Below are 21,482 nucleotides of genomic sequence, written 5' to 3'. Positions count from 1 at the left end.
TTTGATACAAAAAAGGTTTACTTTGTAATCACACACACACACACACACACACAAAGACAGATCATTTTATCATTTTATGCATTTAAAAAATGTGATTTTAAGAAGGGGGGCCCATAGGTTTCACTAGACTGTGAAAGAAGTCCATATGCAAAAAAGACACCTAGTACAACCTCTACCCTCCCATTCCCATTTTGTAGGTCTTCTTGGAAAATCAGAAAGTGGTAGAGAGTGAATGCATTGTTGTACTTGGAGGCTGAAGATCTGCATTCAAATTCTGCCTCAGAAACTATTAGTTTTGTGATTGTGGGCAAGTCACTTTTCAGTTCCTTATCTGTAACATGAGCATTAATAATTGCACCTACCTGGCAGGGTTGTTGTGAGGAGATAACATATGTAAAAAGCCTTCTATTACAACACTATATAAATGCAAGTTATTATTAATAAATACAGAACCATTCAGTCAGCTTTAGAGATAACTTCATTCTTAATTAGCAGAACACAAAATAATTTTCCTGAGTTTAATGATAAACATTCTCCAATATACTTTCTATAGAAAAATTTCAACCATTTTCAATTTGAGGTGGAAAGAAACTTTTCAAATTTTGGAAGCATTGTTAATCTTAAGGAAAAGGTCACCATCAATTTTAGTAGTCACAACTTTCCTACTCAATAATTTCAACTACTAATATTAAAAATGAACCCGGGGCGGCTAGGGTGGCGCAGTGGACAAGAGCACTGGCCTTGGAGTCAGGAGTACCTGGGTTCAAATCTGACCTCAGACACTTAATAATTACCTAGTGTGTGGCCTTGGGCAAGCCACTTAACCCCATTGCCTTGAAAAATCTATTAAAAAAAAAATGAACCCAAGTAGATTTTTAGAGCAGCATAAATTAAATGTATTTCAAGTAATACTACAAAACAAATAATTTATACTGATTTTTATGCCCATTGTCCCTATTATTCAAGATTGCATTGGAAATCCTAGCAATAGCAGAAAGAGAAGAAAAAGACTCACATTCTGTAACCAAAGAATTAAGTCCCACCCTCTCATTTACAGATGAGGAAATCTGAACATAATTTTCCTCAGTAAAAGAAATAGGTGTGATAGGTCTCCTGATTTCCAGCATACTGTTTTCCATTATATCACTCTACTGTGCAAGCTTATTTACAGAAAGTTACTCATTTCCTTATCTAGCAGATCTACATGGGCAATAGCAGTTTGATTGCCAAAAGATTCAGTAGTTTCAATCTGCTTTCATAAATCTATGATAAAATAAGCAACAATTTAATTCTCAAAGAATTTAGTATTACTTAATTTTCAAACTTGATTTATATGCTTTTTATTTTTAGTAACATGTTTTGTCTATACTGTTTATTTTGCTTTTATATTTTCATGATATAAATTTTTGCCTATTTACTAACTTTAAAAAATAAAACAAAAACATCATTTTCAAAATGTATCATCTAGATAGAAGTACCAAATTTGGTGGGAAGCTACAGCTTAAGTTATTCTTCTAACAAGGTATCAAAGGAATAAGGTAATTTTTGTCACCACCAATTAAAAACTTTTACGAAATAGGACCGTTATAAAACAATTAAACCTTGCAAATGCACTAGTCTCCAGGAAGGAAGTCCTAAAGGAAATTCTGCTTATTAAAATTGCAATTTTAGTTTCCATTAAAAGGAGAATAAGACAACAGAAGATGGGTTGGCAAGACAAATTATTTCTTAATGTCAGTTGAGCTTATTTCAAATGAGATAACATATCTACACCAGGTTGGGTTCAGCACATTTTTGTCTCCTCGACTCATTTATCTAATTCAGTCATCTTGATTATAGCCTCATGGACTTCATTTTCAGAGAAAGAATTTTGTAACAAACAGCCTACACAACATGCTGATTACTGAACAGTTAATTCTAATTAACTTGGGCATGGCAAGAGAATTTTGATAAAGTCCTAGAATACAAATACAGTTTTGCTTTTACTGGACCAACATACATAAAAAACCCACAGCAAAGTCTCTAGGCGAGACAATAGAATGAGAGAGATCTAATTTAAAGAAACAAATGAGAAAATTAAAATCACAAATAATTTATTCTTTCGTTAGAGTTGATACAGTTTTAAATAGCAATGAAGTACAAAGTGGTGGAAAATTGGCACAGAACCTACAAGCACTTCAATTACAATAATGTTGTTCATGCTTTATCTGTTCAAACCTTGATGTGCATTTTCTACTGACCAACTTAAAAGAAAAAAAATTTCCTTTAAAAATAAATGAATTTAAATTCTTCCATTTGAATATATTCTGTCTCATTCAAATGCTATGGTATTACATATACTTAGCTTTTAGTTAGAAGTAGAAAAGACAAATTCAGTAATCAAGAATATTCCCTTCCAAGGCATAGGCAACTGATCAAACTGATGTTTTACTTTTAAGTTAATTGTGTTTCAAATTATAAATGCACAATTATTGCTGAAAACTCATATGCATGGATTCTTACAGAATTCAATATTATTCCTGAATTTAGTTGAAATTATTAGAGATAGGGAGCTCCTAAATAATTATTAGATATCACACTATTGAACAAGGTGCTGCTATCTCACGTGCAACTCTTGTAGGCTTTAATGCATTTCAAAACAGAATCTGGGGTGTGTGTGTGTGTGTGTGTGTGTGTGTGTGTGTGTGTGTGTGTGTGTGTGTATGTGTATTATACATGTATTACCATTAAATGTTTTCCTAAACATTTCTTGGTTTCATATTAACCAATATGAAAATGGGACAAATATAAAATGTCCCAATTAAGAAAGTTGGATAAGGGTAAAGTCTCCTATGCTAAATTATAAACCAATTATCCATCTAATGGTTAAAAAAAATTTACTAAATCAAACTTTTCTTGACATCATTTATTGTATCACCCTGCTTACTTCAAAGCAGGTAAAATTAATACTTTTGGTCTATTTGTTTGTTTTGTTATTGCTCTTAGGAAGGGATTAAAATCTCATTTTCATGAAACTATTACCAAATATTTCTCATATCTAACCCAAAGTAGTTCTGTTATTGCCTCACATTTTAAACTGTTTTATAAATGATCTTTACAAAAAGATTTCTCTTCACAAAACAAGGTGGATTTTTTAAAAAAATTATTTTTACTCAAAACAACATCACACTTCCCCCTTGATTATCTTACAGATACCAGGGATTTAAATTTCCTACACAAGATCTAAACAGTGGACATATGGCGTGCTTTGTCTTCTCCCTCACCTTTATCTTTATGTTACACCATTTTGAGACCAACCCAATCAAGCATTTAACATGCTCGGATCCACATTAACAGAGGGTTTCTGATCCTGCCCATAGCATAGTATACTGCCTTGCATATGAAATAAACATAATATACAAAATATTGCTGCTGTAAAAAGTGTGCATTTCCCTCTTCCCCTTAGAAAAGAATCTGTGGAAAAGTATTAAATTCCCTTAACCTTCATAAACATACAAAGCTGTTCACACCTTTCAGTCTGTAACAGGCCATTTGAAACACAGTTCTAAAATCACTGCAAATTGGCTATGTTGTATTTTCTGTCCAATGTTGCCATCTAGAGTAGAGATGTGAAATTAGAGGGATTTTGGGGGGATACTATAGCCTTTTTACAACTAGCCCATAAAGACTGCTCAATGAAAAACAGTCATTTATCCACAAGATTTCTCCAAAATCTAGACAGAATGAAATATTTTCTTCACAGGGAGGTGTCCACAGTGCTGAGGTGACAATATGGCTGCTAACAGATACTGGCTACTGGAATGTAAGTACTGTTTTCATTGCTGGTAATTTCCATACTGACCCTAAAAAAAAAAAGAAAAATAGATAACAGGTTTGACCATTTCCTCAGTTGGAACAAAAATGAAAAATAACAATATGTTTTAAAAAGATTTATCCTATTGAAAATTAATAATTTTACCTTAAAGAATTCAAAATGTTTTTAATACTTCAAAGGAGCAGAATCACATTAGAATTTCTTTTGAAAATTCATTTCATTGCAAATTATTTTGATAACTGTGAATATGCAAGAAATTGCCAACTAAGCCAAATAGTAATTGTGAAGCTATATTTTTGATCTACACTGTGATGTGCAGAATATATTTTAGTGTGTCCTAATATTTAAGAACAGTACGCATCACAATAATCCTAAAAGATTTCCAATTTCTAGAAGGATAAAGAAAATATAGTAATGACAATCTTTCTGCCCTATTGGCTTTAAAAAATAAATAGAAACCATTTTGCAGTAAGTAAACATAATTTTACATTGAACACATTTATGAAAATTTAAGTTCTACATCTGTTTTTTGCTTAGATAAAAATTTCTTACATATTCAAAAACTAAATACCAAAGATTATTTTCTTTACTAAATCATTAGAAATGAATAGGTGATAAGCTTATCTACAATCATACTAGTATTTGCATGAGTCATACAGTACACCAAGTTCAGAATTTTTTAAAAGGAAAATATCTAAAAAACAATGAAAATCTTTTTAAAATTAACCAAAGACTTGACGTTCTTTCAATGCAAGCATTTTAAACTTTCTTAACACTTTCCCTAATAAGGAGTACAAATTAGGAAACAAGAAAATGATAGAATTCCTCCCAAAAAGGGAAGACAATTTTAAAAAATACAAGTATTTCAAAAGCATTTTCTTAAATTTGGATGCAGAGAAATTGGAATAATTTTCCCCCAGAAACATTATAAATTACAGTTTAGTTAACCAGACTACTGGTCTGGTTTATATTTAATTCACAATAGTTTATACTTTATATTTAATTTATACTTATATAGTTTATATTTAATTCACAATGCAGGTGGTACTTTGTATACCCTAATAAAAATAGAATTTTACAACTGCAAGAAACATGAACCTTTTGAAAAACATAATTCCACAGGTTAAGTTGACTAAGAAAAATTTTTAAAGAAATCAGTAAAAAAGTAATTCTGAATAATAATTTTTTAAAAAGATTATCCTGCAAGCTGATTCCTATCAGGGTCATCAGGAAGATAATGAGTCAGATGATAAAAGGATCTTATTAAGCAGCATGGGGAGTTATCCCAGAAAGTGTGTAAGTTTTAGGTCATAGAAGTTAAGGAATAAACGACAATAGGGGAACTAAAAGAAAAAACAACTAGTGCAAAGCAGTGCAGATTCTTGCCTACAACAAATATTCTAAGTAAGGGTAGGTTACCAGGAAAACCGTAGAAAAAACTAAGAGCAACACTGACCTCAAGAAAAAGCTGAATGAACAACATGAGGAGGAACATGAAAGGAAATAGGTCTGCATGGCCCACTGGCAGATGCACAGACTGGCCACCCTGTTTTGAAGGTATATGCAACAAAGAATAAAAGTCACAAAGGTACAAGGAAGTGCGATCCAAGAAGAGGATGTTGGGATTCTTGCATAGCCATAGCTACTGGGGGGTAGACTCTTCTCTCCCCTCATCAAAGAAGTGAGGAGCAAGGACAGGGAAGCAAAAGAGGACAGGAGGGCAACAGATGGTAGCTGTGCTAACAGGGGCAGGGGGTTGAACAGGAAAGGAAAGAAAATTCCTATGATGAAGGTAAAGTACTTAGCCTAGGGCCTGGCACATAGCAGATGCTTAATAAATGTTTATGGATTTATAGATTGACTGCAAGTAGAAGAAGGAAAAAGAGAGGGAAGGACTGGATCTTCGACAGACCAGTGAACACTGGCAATCAACATGTTCAAGGCACTCAAGTTTCAAATCTTTGTTCAACTTTTGAATTTTCTTTTTTCTCCTACTTTCTTTTTACCTATTATTACTTGAATAATCATTTGAATCCACTATTCTTAGTGGTATTACTCCTCTATTAAAAAAAACATTGAGAAGAGATTTCCAAACACAGAATACATAAGGCCCACAACACTCCTGAAGGCAGCCTTATCCAGACTAAAACAGTACTTCCTATCCAATTTTTATGTATTAATAAAACAAGAATTACAGAAATGTGTTTTTCTAAGGCAATACGTGGTCCAGAGGGATCCTTATATGTAGTTTAGTGGTTCCCTGTTTCTTTGCTTCTGACACACAGATTAAGTCATTTCAAGTCATGTCCAATTCTTCGTGATCCCATTTAGGATTTTCTTGACAAAGATAATTAGAGTGATTTGCCTTTTCCTTCTCTATTCATTTTACAAATGAGGAAAGTAGGCAAACAGAGTTGAGTGAATGGATCACACAGCTAAGGACAGATTTGACCTCAGCTCTTCCTGACTCCAGGTCCACCATAGCACCTTCCTAGCTGCTGTATCTATAACAAGATCTAGATATATATTATTAACATTATGATTTTGGATTCAAAGCCCTTCAAAATATGGTCTAAGCCTTATTTTCAGATTTCTCTATTTCCATTTATCTTATCAACATTCCTATTTCTTTATCTTGAGTTTAGACCTTTTTTTTCCCCTTGCTTCCATGTCTATAATCAAAATTTCCCCCCTTAAGTATAATGGAGTCTGTCCTCCCTCTTCATTCTTTATCTATGATGAGAAGTAATTTCCCTTTTTTTCAGACACAATTCAAATATCACTTTCTGATTTACATTACTCCCCAAGATGCAAATTAAATCTGTCCTTAAATTATTTTCAGGCAAATCTTGACTTCTCCCCTCAGTACTTATCACTTCTTTCCAAGAATACAGTTCTTTGTATATGTCTCCCTCTCTTCTATTTTTTTCTTCTTTCTCCCTCTATTTCTTTATGTAGGTATCTTCATATCCTTGATTCCTATTAAAGTGCTTGCTATACCAATAGTTATTAAATAAATAAAGGAGATAATATGATAAAATGGAAATAGCTGGTTCTGGAATCAGGAGAACTTGGGTTCCAATTCAGCATTGTGAGTAAATCATTTAAGTTCTCTAAGTCTCAGGTTCCCCTTCTTAAAAAATGGAAATTGCATCTGAGATCCTTTGTCTGTATTAAAAAGTCTAAGAAATTTTTTTCCTTTGTTATTGAAACCCATCAGATTCCCCTTCCTATGGCTAGATATATAATCATTGAAGGGTTATTTAAAAATGTATTCTAGAACTGAAAAACATTTGTATTTTAAGAAACCGAATGTTATTAATCTGAAAACATCAATGTCCTTACAAATAGACATTCATTCTTAAAGGAATCTGAATGAACATTAACTGGTACACTTTATAGAAAGAAGAAGCTATGTGATTAGAATTATGTGATTAGAACCAAAAGCTGTCCTGATGACATCCTTGAAACACTTGAGAATGGGGTGAAGTAGACAGAAGCAGATAGCTTGATCATTCCAGCTCCAACTTTTTTCACCTCCATGTGAGATATGTCATGGTGGTATAAGTACTTTTTTATCACAGGCATGTTGTAACTTAAAGTATAAACTTAAGTATATGATAACTGTCAGGTATTTACTATTATTTATCACTATTTCTATAGCTATAATATGTTTGCTTTAGCTAATCTTTACTCTCAATTGCCTTAGCCAATTCCAAGAGAGCAGGAGAGTTTAGGTGTTTACTTACTTAGAATCTTTATTTTTCACTCAAGTTAAAAATATTACACTAAGACATAAAAACATTTCAAACTGTTTTAACAACAGAAGACAAGCACAAAGAGGTATAAAGTTCAATTCAAATAAATATGTATCTTATAAGGATCCACTATGCTAAATATTAGTAATGAAAAATACAAAAATGTTCCTGTTGTCCAGAAGCTTATATTCTGATTATTTGACCACACTAGAAAAAAATTTACCTCTACTTAATCCTCCTCCTGCCACCTACACCAAATCCCAAAATAGTTCAGGGATATTTAAACTTTTAGCCCAGTATCTGCCAAGTACAAAAGAACACTGGTTATCTCTCAAAGCACTTGGCAAAATGCCTGGTATACAAGCAGGTGCTTAATAAATGTTTATTGACTGATTGAGTGTGGAGAAAAGGCAAAAGAATTTTGGCACTGGAAATCCCAGACTCCAATTCTAATCACATAACTTCTCCTTTCTATAAAAGTATACCAGGGCTCATAACTTTCTTCTTATTAGCTTCTCCAATTCTGAGTAAGATTTATTTTGAGGGGTGGAGATAGTGACTATGTGAAGGTGCCAAATCTCCTTGCAAATCATTCCTAACCAACCTCAGTTATTAGTTTAAACCTCCTCGGATTTATCTACAGAACCACTGTATCGCCTCATGTAAGCTCCCTGAAGGCAGGGGCACATATTTAGTTCTTTTAATGTTCAGCTCAGCACCTTTTACACAGAAGGCATTAAAAAAGGCTAAATGAAACTCATCTAAGAATTATCATTACTAGATAAATGCATCTAAACCAAAAAAAAAAAAAAAAAAAGCTAAAAAAAAGGTTAAAGGTTCCTTAGGAAGATTTTTCTCTCTCTAAGATGAGACGAATTATTTTTCCCCTTCAGTCAAACAACTCAATGTACTTCCATTCTGTCTTGACTTAAAATCACAACACCTTAGAGGAAGATCTCCCTCTGGTGACTGTAGTTCAATCCCCTATGCTAGTACCATTCATTTAAATCCCACTAGTCCTCTAATAGTCTCAGGTCTCTGTAAAGACCAATGTAAAATTTTAAAACTCTGAATTCCCTTCTTGGACACCAATCTTCTACTTCTGCAACACTGGCTCAGTACAGGTCACTTTTTCCCAGAACCAATTACTATTACTTACATGTAGAGTCCAGTGTAGGAAGGAACAGTATTGATAATAAAAGAGATTCAATTTGCATAGTCTGAGGCATTATGCTACTTACAAAGACTGACAGTTAAGAAGTAATGTAAATGGTAACAGTGAAATAAAGGACTAGTGAAGTAGATGAACTGGTTATAGAGGATCTTTGATAGGAATGTGCCCCATACTATGTGACTGGAGACTGAAGAAAAACTGCCACAATGCTTGGTGGCCTTCCAGGAGAATAAGGAAAAGAGTTCACAAGATAAAATGTATAGGTGGTAGCAATCTGTTCCTAAGGAAAGAATACTCATCAGATCCAACTACTAGATAATATTCATTCAAGAGCAATAGCTTTAATGAAAGATTGAATTTTGAGCTACAAAAGCCAACAGAAATCAAGTCCTCATTTATAGATGAGTAAACTAAGGCAAAAGATGATGACTTATTAAAAAAAAAATCACACAGGTAGAAAGTAGCAGAGCTATGATTTGAACTCAGATCCTCTGATTTCAAAGTCAAAGCTCTTTCTATTGAATAGAGAAGCTCATTATTCAATCTGTAGATTATCTAGCTTTCTGCTTCTTTTCCTCCCAACTAACTTGAGTTCATTTTGCTTCTTACCAGGACCACCCACAAGATCTAAGAAAGGCAATAGAAAGATAAAATTCAAACTAATCATAGAGTTGTCTAATTAGAAAACTTTGGTAGATTTTGGGGAAAAGCTAACTACCAGATAAAATGCTATCTTCTATGCCTATTTCAATTATTCATACTCCCCTTATGTTTATTAATGTTCACAGGTGGGAGAAGGAATGAAACATGTCAGTAATTGAATCTTGCAAACAATGTATAATTTTATATAGGATATACTAATTAAATACTAATATAAGTCTATTAAAATTAGTAAATTTAAAAATAAACTATGTAGCACTTATGTAGTTTAAATTATGTTGAGTACTATGGATGAAATTTATAAATGATCATCCCTGAAGAGTATACTATCTTATTGAAAAGAGATTTATACATATAAAACACTTAATCATCTAAGAAAGTATACAGTTTATTCAAATTCAAAAAAAGGATGAGACTAATATAATTTGCAATTATTTGGAAAGGCAACATAGAAGAGGTAGAACTTGAACAAAGTTCAAAAAATAAGTATTTCAGACAAAATGAGAGAAAGTAAGGTAGCATTCATTCTATATAGAAAGAGCAAAGGATAAGAACTGAGCATGAAAAGTTCAAAAGAGTAGTAGATACTAGAAAGAACTGAATTTCAGTGCACATAATGAGATACTATATAAAAAGAGCTTTTTAAAGAGTTATATAATGTTTACTATTACTGTTGCTATTATTGCCTAGGACTTGTAATAAACAATTAGAGGAAGAGATGGACAACAGAATTAAGAGCTAAAATAAAGTCAGATGATGATGGAGGGTTTGCACATCACCCTGAGCAATTTGGACCATAATCCCGTAGGCCGGAGCTTTCCAACTAGTTGACAGTGATCATTAATATCAACCAGGTAAACTGAGAATTAGTAGCTACCAACATGGCCCCCATTCCCATGACATATAAGCATTTCCAATAGGCAGATGGTGCATGTGGGAAATTGTTGGCCACTCTCCCTTTCCCTACTAAAATCAGTTTGGAGAAGGGAAACAGAATATGTCAGCAGAGTGACAATTTATAAATAATTATTGTGTCTTTTCAATAGTTCCCCTCCCAGAATGACATTTCTTAAAAAAAAAAAAAAGGTAGGAAACTCTGGTTATAGGCAAATGGAAAATCATTGCATATTACTCAAAAGGAAAAGTAAGGTAAAGAAAATAGTGTTTTAGATAGATAAATTTTATGGCATATACTAGATGTACTTAAAGAAGGAGCCACTGGAAAAGTTCATGAGACTAGTTAGGAAGATTTTTAGAGACTTTGGTGCAATTTACTAAATTACAGTAAAAGCACTGGAAATTAAAGCAATGGATAATGGAAGAACAGGAGATGGTGACTAAAGAGAATAGATATGTTACTGTGAGGCTTTTGCGTATCAGATTTTTCTTATTAAAAACACCAAAAGGAAAATAGAACCCTCAAAACTAAAAGGCAGTATTAACAAAAAGGGAAACAAAATAAAAGAACTGAAATATAATCATAGTAATTTTACCTGGTCATATCCATAAGGCCTCTGTTGGGGTGGCTGTGGTGGTCCAGGCTGTGTAGGTCTGTAACCACCATATTGCTGACCTTGTCCCTGTGGATAGTTGGGATATTGAGGCCCTGGACCACTCTGTGATGGACCTGTAAAATTATTAATCAAAAATAAGGATACATGTCCCAAAACATAAAATATATCTTAATAACAAAAGTCCTTGAGAAATAAGGTTCATTTGAGGTGGCACTACACAGTGGAAAGAACATTGATTTGGGGTCAAAAGTTCAGGTCAGAATCCTGGTTGCTGCTCATCTTGGACAAGTTACCAAGCTGCTCTTCTCCTCATGAAGGGGTTTTTGCAAGGCAAATGGGGTTAAGTGGCTTGCTCAAGGCCACACGGCTAGGTAATTATTAAGTGTCTGAGGTCGGATTTGAACCCAGGTACTCCTGACTCCAAAGCTGGTGCTCTATCCACTGCGCCACCTAGCCGCCCTCTGAAAAGATGACGTATAAGAGCACAAATACAGCAATGAATTGATATCTGACTCATTTGGAACAGTCCCTGTACAGGACATGCCTATGTTTCTAAACTAGTTATAGCTCTCTGGCATGTTGTATAACTTAAGTTATGACAGATAAAGAGGGTTATATTTGCATTTTTAAATGAAATTTACCAATTTTGAATCGATGATGATGATGATGGCAATGACAGCATCTAACATTTATATAAAGCACTCTATGCGCCAAATCTTGCATTTAAACACTGTATGATGACTATCACATTAGATCCTCACAAAAACCCTGAAAGGAAGGCACTATTATTATCCCTATTTCATATGAGGAAACTGAGATAAACAGAGATCAAATAACTTACACATAGGATCACCATAAAACTTTCTTTTGATATTAATCTCTGAAAGAATACTTTGCCAACTAATATAATTCAATGAAATTTCAAAAGCTAAATTCTATTAGCAAACATATACAATTTTAAAAATTGTTAGGTTTCCAATTTGTTTGTTTTCCAAGATATGCCCCCCACTGTATAACAGAAAACAGTTTAATTACAAAATATTATTACTCATACAATTTCAATGACCTAAAATTTTCTGCTTCAGTATAATTAGCATCCTAAACTTTATAACTGCCTTAATAAATAGCAGAATAGCATGATGGTTATAAAGTAATTAAGAACCATAATGAATAATAAGCAAGAAGGAGAGAAGACAGAAGAGGAAACATACCATTACTGATTTACAAAGTTGAAAGTATCTCTGAACATATAAAATACAAAAACTTAGTAATATGATTTTGGAGCTCTAACTGCAAACTCTATTAACCAAAAGAGTAAAATGATCACTTCATACTCTGTAAAACATTTTCAATTTAACATCTTAAGAAAAAAAAATGAAAGGTCTCAAAGTACAGTAAACTGAATATATTAGAGCCAGATGAGCCTTCAGAGAACTGTTGGGTATCAGTATTTTAAATGCCTTATTTGAAAAACAATGATTTGGCATGAAAGAGACTGTAAAGGATTAATGTATTTTTTCTTCCCAAGTCTAAATCTAGTTTTTCAAACAAAAATGTTAGCTCTACAAAAACTGCCACTGACCACAAAGACTTCTTTATAAAGCTTAAGCTGAAAAGCTTTGACACTTGAGTGTTTTCTACAACAGACTAACATAAGAAAGCTAGCCATTCAAAACCTGCCTTAGAAAACAGATCTCAGAGGGAAATATCAGCAGGCAACAATAAATCAGCATCTTAGGATTAAAATGGGAAGAAAATAATTTTCTCAAATAATCCTAACCTTAAATAAATTTCATCAGTCTAATCATTAAAAACTACTTTTTTTTCCCATTAAATGAATGCTTGGCTGTTAAGGTCTGAGGGGGAGAAAGACAAAAATAGGAACTCTCCCTCAGGTTTTCCTGGTGTTTACATGGTAGCATTTAGCTCCTTAATAGAAAAAAAAATGTTTAATTCTATTTTACCTCATCACTCCTTATGATGATTAATTATTTTTATTATAAATCCACATCTTTGTCTTAAAATGATACAAGGCTTTCAATTAATGGAATTTAACATAGTATTGCATTATTTTCATTTGCCAGCACAGTGAAGCTAAAAATTTTGATATAGGTATAAATTAATGTATATGTGTGAGAATAACCTATCTCTGTCTCAATTTTGCCAACTATAAAATGGAAAAATATGAGCACCTACCACACAGGATTGTTTTTAAAATCAAAGGAGGCAACATATAAAATGCTCTTTGCAAAACTAAAAGTCATGTATAAATTTGATTATTGAATCTAGAGAACAAAAACTAAATAGGAATGAAATATTAAGTTTCTTCAGAGCTACTCAAGTGGAGGAACTAATGAGCTAAAAGGACCTGCTATCCTTTGAAGGAAGTACTAAAGTAAGCCCTATATGGGCAAAATATGATGCAACATGAAAAATCATTAAGGTTTTATCAGGAAATGGGGAAAGAATATTTTCAAATTGTCGCTAACAACTTTACAACTTTAAGTTGCAGTTCTACAACACTGGGAGAGGTAGCTTCCTCATCAAATGTTCCCTATATTAATGAAAACATAAGATCCTGAAAAAAAAAACCTGAAGATTTCTTTAATTTAAAATAAAGATGATTATGATATGTGGAGGCAAAGCACCAAGTCAGTGTTAAGAAAACAGACAAAAAAAAATAGTAAACAGTCTCTTTACAAGAAAAAGAGGGTATCAATAAGTATACATTTCAAAAGGAAAAACTGGAAAAATACAAGTAAACATTTTCTAACACCTAGAGCTTGCTGGAACTCAGCTACCTATCTCAAAAAATGTTGAACTAGAGACAAGATAAACAACTTCCCAGATATCATAGAGGGGAACCTTGGTAAGAGTTCCAAGCACTGTGCTAAGAGCTGGGCATACAAAAAGAAGCAAAAGACAGTACCTGACCATAAGGAGCTCACAATCAGGGCAGATAGGTAACACAGTAGAAAGAGTATGACCCTAGGATCAAGAGGACCTGAGTTCAAATCCAGCCTCAGACACTTAATTTCCTAGCTGCGTGACCTTGGCACTTAATCCCATTGTCTTAAATAAATAAAAATTTTTTTAAAAAGAGCTCACAATGTAATGGGGAAGACATGCAAACACACACACACACACACATATGAGAAAAACAAGCTATATAACAAGATAAACAGGAAATACATAATAGAGGGAAGGTGCTAGAATTAAGAAAACCTTTCCTGTACAAAGTTAGTTTGGTTGGAGCTTAAAAGCTGAAGAGGTCAGTATGAAATCCTCCGAGAAACGAGAAAACATTCCTGACTTAGGGAACACCAGAGAAAAGGGCAAGCCCAAATTAAGAAGAAGCAGAGTCAGAGAGAATGCTAGGAGACAAGAGATACAGGGTCTTTTTTATTTGTGCAACCTCACAGCACAATAGGTGCTTTATTAATATATATGATGAAATGAATCAAAGGAAAGGGTAGCTTAGAGGAAAAAAAGGGGGGGGGTGAACCCAGAAGGAAGTCATTGTCCTCTACTGGCTTAGCCACTGGAGGTGATAAGAAGATCACAAGAATAGGGAGAAAGCAGCAATATTTCAAGAGGCTAAGTAAAGATTATGTGGCAATTAAGTAATCAAATAGCACCTCTGAGCAGAAGTTTAACACTAAAAGGGAAGACATTAATGGGAAATTGACTGAAAAAGGTCAAGAAAAGATATTTTTTTAAGACTTGGGAAGTAAGGAAATAATTGTTAGAGTAAAGTCACAACGCAATTTGTTATGGATGTGATAAGGGACAAAAAAAGTAGAGATTCATCAGCCCTGCCTCTTCCTCAGACTGGAAAAGAGAGTAAGTGGTAATGCCAAAAACTGGAAATGCAAAGTAATGGAAAATTTGAAGACGCTTTTCCCTTAAACAACAACACTGATATTCTCAGCAAAGGAATTAGAATTACTCTGGCCTTTCTGGTATGTGGAGAATTCCTATTCCTTCCTTTCAGTAATTACATCACCTCTTACAGGTTACATCTCTTTCTTTCCGAGTCATCATCTTGCTGCCAGATCACAGGACTTAAACCTCTAGGACATTTATCTTGCCTAGAACTAGGTCTTTTTATCAGTTTCCAACCACCCCCATGCTATGGTGCCACCAACAATGAAATCCATATCCATTTCCAACCACCATCTATGAGTAGACTTCCTCCATTAAGAGATCTATGAGTATAGAATATTATGGATATTTTCAATGTTATGGATATGTACGGCTCAGTTTAGCTGATTATATTTTCTTAGTTTGTCTTTTTAGAAAATATATTATTTATCTTATGAGATGTCTCTCTGGGAAAATGGAAGGGAAAAATAAAGGAGGAAATTCAAGTGATACAAAGCAAAATATAGCTATTTTTTAAAATTTAAAGTGTTCCATAAAATTTTTTTTGATTTTCATCTGAACACTTTATTGTAAAATTTTTTAAAAATATGTAAGACTATTGAGGACAGGGACTAACTTGCTAATCTTAATAAACGTAAATTTTAAAACCTCAATCTTGTTAAATGCTCTACTGTCTATCTCAGAGAAATATTTAATAGCATACTCAAGTAAATATTATTTTCATCAAAGGATGATCCATAGCAAAAAATAAACAACAAACTATCTTCATTTCACACTATTAAGTGGGAAATAGCCCCCCCACACCAATTTCCACAACAGACTAGGTACATACCATAACCCTGTTGCTGTCCTGGGTAAGGCTGCTGACCTGGATACTGCTGTTGTTGTGGTGGATAACCCTGTTGTGGAGGTGGCCCTTGATATGCATCTTGCTGCTGACCATACTGTGAATTCCCTGCAGGATGATTGGAAGAGGGAAAAAAAGAACCATTGAGAGGTTTGCTTAATTAATTTATTTTTCCTTCTAAGATGCACAGCCAACAACACAAGAACAAAAATGAAATGCAATCTCGATTTTTAAAAGTTAACAAAACAAAGAAAACTCAAACCAAACAGAAGGATTCGGCCAAACAAACTGCAGTTAAAGCCAATTTTGCAAGGTTGAACTGCAGCATTTTCAGCGTCTCTGCCATACGAGCATTACATTTACTGGAACATCACAGTCATAAGATCATGACTATGCTAAATAAAATAAAAAAGACAAAATTAAAGACAGCTACAAGAGCACACACTAGCTACACAAGATCAGCAAGCTGTTTCCTAAAGGCACTATATTTATATATGAAAATATATATATATATATATATGTATGTATATATGTAAAGACACACAGGGGGGAAAAAAACAACCGAACTGATGGATTTGTGTTTAAATAGAAATTTTCCACTGAGAAAAAAATTCTAAAGATCTTTTAGTCATTTTACTGTTGTTAGAAAATGGCAAATTATGGTTATACATTTTAGGTGCTTGCAAGAAAATTATTTTGATTGCTGTGGGGTCTCCATAATTTTCAAGATAGCCAACAACTAGTAGTCTACAAAAGTCTTTCTTTGGATAAAGTTTGCCTTGTGCAAGAAATTTCATTCCTGTGGGGGAGGAGATATATGTGCGTATATGTGTGTGTGAAGGTATATAGATACCTCCTTCGTAGTAATGTTGTGAGGAATCCTCATAAGGCCTATCGTAGCCTTGTTCAGGATACGACGGTTGCTGATAACCGTAATCATTATGACCTACATCAATTCGACAAGAGACAGGAAGAAACGTTAATGGCCAATGAGTGAAAAACCCTAAAAATATTTAAACTTTCAGATAAAATGAAAAAAAAATTTTAACTGGAACATAAAAAAAAAATTTTCAATTGCATTAGCCAAATATTAACCAATATGACTTAATTTCATATTGAGTCAACGTGCAGACTTTTTTTTTAAATAAAAAACAGTACTTTTAGAAACATCACAGAAAGGGACAGTCTTAACCCTCTGATAATCCTCATTGGGAGAAAAAAAAACTTTATCTTCCAACAAAAAAAGAATGAAAGCATTTAGGCCTTTCACATGTAAATAACCTGAATTAAATTAGAATGAACAAAGGAAGCAATTATCATATTTTGTCAAACACCTGTTCTGCTGATCTCCAATTCCACAGCATATGCTAAAGACAATACAAAATATAACAGAGCTTCATAAGATTTTTTTTCCCCTGAAAGAAACTGAGACAAAATTTTTACATTATATTTTCCCATTTAAAGCATTAGGAATTAAAAATATATTCCTTTTCTAAATTCTTTCAATTATTTTTCCAAGAATTTTTCACATATGATCTTTAAAAAATTATTCTTATTTTTACAGAAACTTCTACCTTAATAACTCAAAGCAAACCCTACCTGTATGTTGTCTTAAGACACAACCTATTTCTCCTGAAACATTATGGGAAGCTAGTACCAAAAAATATTCCTGACTTCACAACTGTACTAAACCAAGGAATATGCAGATAAAGCAACCTCTAAGGAAGCTAAAGTGCTAAAATTTAGAAAGAATGACTAAAATAAAGGCAGAGAATTATGAGTATTATATTTACTGCTCGGCTGTGTGTTCCCAAGTTCTGAAAAACTATCTTAAAAATAATACCTATGCAATTGCTTGTAAATATTCAGAAATATTAGAGCATGTCCAATGCTACTTAATTACTGAACTTAAAAAAGTGGTCTAAATAAATGTCAAACATATATAACTAATATATATCCTAATGAAAGACACAAAAATAAGTTATCTATGGTAATATTTAATGTTTGACATTTATACAATTAACTTTTTATCTTTTCTAAGCAGACAGGTCAAATATAGATTTTCAAATTCAAAAAGTATTATTAAAGAGAACTGAGGGGCAGCTAGGTGGCACAGTGGATCTTGAGTTCAAATCCAACCTCACACATTTAGTAATTAGCTATGTGACCCTGGGCAAGTCACTTGACCCCATTGCCCTGCAAAAGAGAGAACTGGATTTTATTAATATACTATTGAAATAAACTAGGTCTATGCAAAAAGCTATTTGTAGTGCTCAGTTCAATCATTTTATTCATTTAAAAATAATTTAAATGTATATTATTAAAACTATTGCTTTGGCTTAACTATATCAAGTAGTCATCCTCACATACCTAATTTCATAAAGCAGACTTTATATTTCTTTTAAGACCTATAATATACATAATAAAACTTCTCCATTAAATTTTAAGGCTGTATTTATAGCCACACATGAAAATAAAAAGATGAGTCAATTAGCTAATTGAAGTTAAAAACATAATGGAAAATGGGATTTTTCTGACATGAATTATCCAATCATCAATTAATCATTATCACTAAAAATAATTATTTACTAAATTTCTAATATAAAATAATATACAATTCATTGGACAACTTTTCCAACTCTACACTTCAATTTACCTATGTAGTTAAGTGCCAAAATACTTAGACCAATATTAATTACTGGTGTACCTCGCTTTATGTAATATGCTATGTTCCCAAAAAATGTTTATACATTAAAACAAATGTTCCCATTTCCTTACATTACAATTTCAGCAAGTTTATCTTGAATTCTTAGAAGCTCCCAAATATTTAGTTTTAAGGTTCTTTCCTCCTAAATCTCTTAAGTATAATTCAACTTAAATATCAAAAAGGAGCTTAAAGGAACCCTCAAGTAAATCTATCATGAAGTGAAGAATTTTTTTGATATGAATATCTATTTCTGAATTTATTTATCTTAAACAGGGATTGTGATACAAATTGGGTTTTCTTAAAGCGGGGCACACCTGTATTAACAATTGTCTCACAATCTATCTTCATTTTAAGTTAAAATTCTAATCCACATCTTTCTTCTTCAAAATTCAAAAGTAATTGTGCCATAAATTTGTATGAATCAGTACATTAAAACTGCAGAATTTGCCAGGTGGCAACTTTAAAACTTAAAATACATCACAGCTTCCTGATTGTATGCAAAATTAACTAAAATGATACAATTTGCAAATAACTTATTCAAAAACTGTATTCTCTAAGTATACATACAATGGAATACAACAAATAGGACAACAAAACTGCTTTGACTGAAATTAACAACTGAAAATGTAGCAAAGGATCCCTTTTTTGTATCTGTTGAGATTCTAGTAATAAAACATGAAGCTAAATGGCACAAATGTGGAAATACATATGACAGAAAACCTAATTTAAGTTAGTTGTAATAAATTATTCTTGGTGTCTTAGATTATTATAAACATTTCTGACTTTTTTATTTGAAAAAGCTCTCTGTTACTGCTAACTTTTTTACCCCATTAAAATGGTTTTTAATAGCTGTCTACATTAAAATTGGGCAATTATAGAAAATGGGAAAGTTAACATTACGAGAGATTACCATCAGGGTAATATTGCTGGTTCATGCCTTCTGGAGGACCTTGTCCACCATGACTGTATTGGTCCCCATAATAGTCTTCCTGGCCTGAGTACTGCTGTGGTGGGCCTGAAAAACCACAACCAGTCAAGATGTAAATAATTTATTTTCTCTGTTATCAAAGGCTTTCTTTCTAATCTGATCTTAAGATATATTTCTCAAATGTAGATTCCCCAACCCATTCTTTGGCATTTCAGACATTTTAATTGCTGTATTATTTTATAGATATACACAAACACATATAACACATTTTATAGCTTTTCTACTTGGTTCCTTAAACACTGACGTTAATTTCAAAGAACACATGTACAATATCATCAGTACAGAATCTTGTGGCAAGAAAAGGAAAATGTAAAAGACAACAGAAACAATTACAAAATGGTGGAACACATAATTGTTTTATTTTCTTCTGGTGTTTTAGGAATTTTAGAATAAAATAGATATTTGCAATTATTTACTGCATATTATTGTGTTTGTGATGAAAACTTTTAAATGTTACTTTTTTTTTAAGTAAGAACAAATAAACAAAGAAAATTTATACCATAAAGTTCAAAGTTCACTTAATGCCTTTTGTTATATTTCAGGGAAGAAAAAAATGCCAGACATAAATAAAAGTCCAGCTTTGACTTACGTTTTTGTTAAAAATTTAATTAGAAATAAAAACAATTTAAAGACTTAAGAGTTAGCACAGTTTAAAATAATCAAGAAAACTTCTATATTACCTTGCTGAGGTGGCCTGTAAGGAGGAATCTGTCTTTGACCCATCATATGATTTCCTTGGTTAACTTGACCCATCATTCCCATTGGGGGCTGCTGTCCTTGATAATGCTGACCACCTCCTTGTGGCATATTATACTGTTGTGAAGGAGGTTGCTGGTGCATCATTGGACCTAAGAAATGTATATATAGATATATACCAATTGTGTAAAATGTTTTAATCTTACAAAATAGAAATACAAGTATCCATTTTTGTCTTAAAATATCAAAATTTGACAATTGTTCCCCAAAACAACCTTAAGCTCCAATCCTTTAAACCTTACAAAATCTGAAGTAAAAATTTTATGCATTCATAATTTAACTTCACTTAACTATGACCCTAAAAAGATGACTACTCAAAACTGCCCCTCTTTTCAGTGGTCTTTATTTACTTAGATTTTTAAAGAATCAAATATATATATGTATGTATGTATGTATATACACACAAATAACATATGGTTTCACACATCTTCATTATATTATGTTATTTAATTTATCCACACAATCATTCTGTCAAGACAAGCATCATCCTCATTTTACACAAAGCATAAAAACAAGTCAATTTTACGAAGTTTTGAAGCAAATAAGAATGAGAAAAGGCAAGTTATATCGTTTCCTTTTTTGCTATTTTTTATTTTAGTTCATGTTATAGAATAAAAGATTTTTTTTCCATTCGATGAAACATTTGCAAACATTATTCTCTATCATGGTCACATTCAAGGACAATCAACTTGTACTTTGGATCTTGCCATCACCCACAAGTGTTCCCAATTTCATGTTTAAAAATTCTGAAATTATTTTTGTCATTACTATTATTTTATCATGCTATGTCTCCCTATGTCTCATCACTTCTATTTTTCATCCTCACAGGTGCCCTTTCACTTACTTTTTGGTAACATTATGACCTCTGCTCTGTTTCCAAATATTCACTCTTGTTGAACCAGTTCCAACACCACATTCTCCTATCTACTTTTGAATCCCCTGTTCCACTATCACTATCACTGACCACATGATTTATCATACAACCTGGGTCCATTATTAAGGCTCACATACTTCTTAGAGGAACTAGAAAATGGCACATGTAACAAAACCATACTAAGTGAATCTACTACAAATTTAATATAATCTCAATTAAATCCCCACTCCAGCAAAAACAAATTAAAAAACCTCTTCCAATCTTTTCCCTAAAACTGCAGCCTATTGATCACAGAAGCTTTTCCAAGACTGTCAAGGCATCTATCCACTCCCTCCAACTGTGGACCTCCACTCATACTGAATCCTTCAAAACTTGAGTTTGCTACAAGCTCCCTTTTCTGTCTTCTCTTCATCTCAGATTCTCCTGACATTATTCTCCCCCCTCCCCCAATATCCTCTCCTTTACTCCAGGTCTCTGCTGAAATTGTCCTTTCTTCTTGCCAATG

General features: G+C 32.7%; 1 protein-coding gene across 1 annotated transcript; it reads right to left on the bottom strand.

Annotated features, from left to right (window-relative positions):
- Window positions 1-2,076: 2,076 nt before the first annotated feature.
- Window positions 2,077-20,234, bottom strand: LOC141503067 (protein SSXT). The gene is made up of 6 exons (XM_074208190.1): window positions 20,028-20,234; window positions 19,270-19,374; window positions 16,506-16,598; window positions 15,638-15,760; window positions 10,900-11,033; window positions 2,077-3,842 (listed from the first exon to the last, which is right to left on the bottom strand). The coding sequence occupies exons 1-6, from the start codon at window positions 20,188-20,190 to the stop codon at window positions 3,816-3,818; spliced, it is 645 nt and encodes a 214-aa protein (XP_074064291.1). The 5' UTR covers window positions 20,191-20,234; the 3' UTR covers window positions 2,077-3,815.
- Between the last annotated feature and the right edge of the window lie 1,248 nt (window positions 20,235-21,482).

The sequence above is a fragment of the Macrotis lagotis genome, chromosome X, assembly GCF_037893015.1.
Source record: "Macrotis lagotis isolate mMagLag1 chromosome X, bilby.v1.9.chrom.fasta, whole genome shotgun sequence".
NCBI lineage: Eukaryota > Metazoa > Chordata > Mammalia > Peramelemorphia > Peramelidae > Macrotis > Macrotis lagotis.
This window is presented reverse-complemented; position numbering and strand designations above follow the sequence as displayed.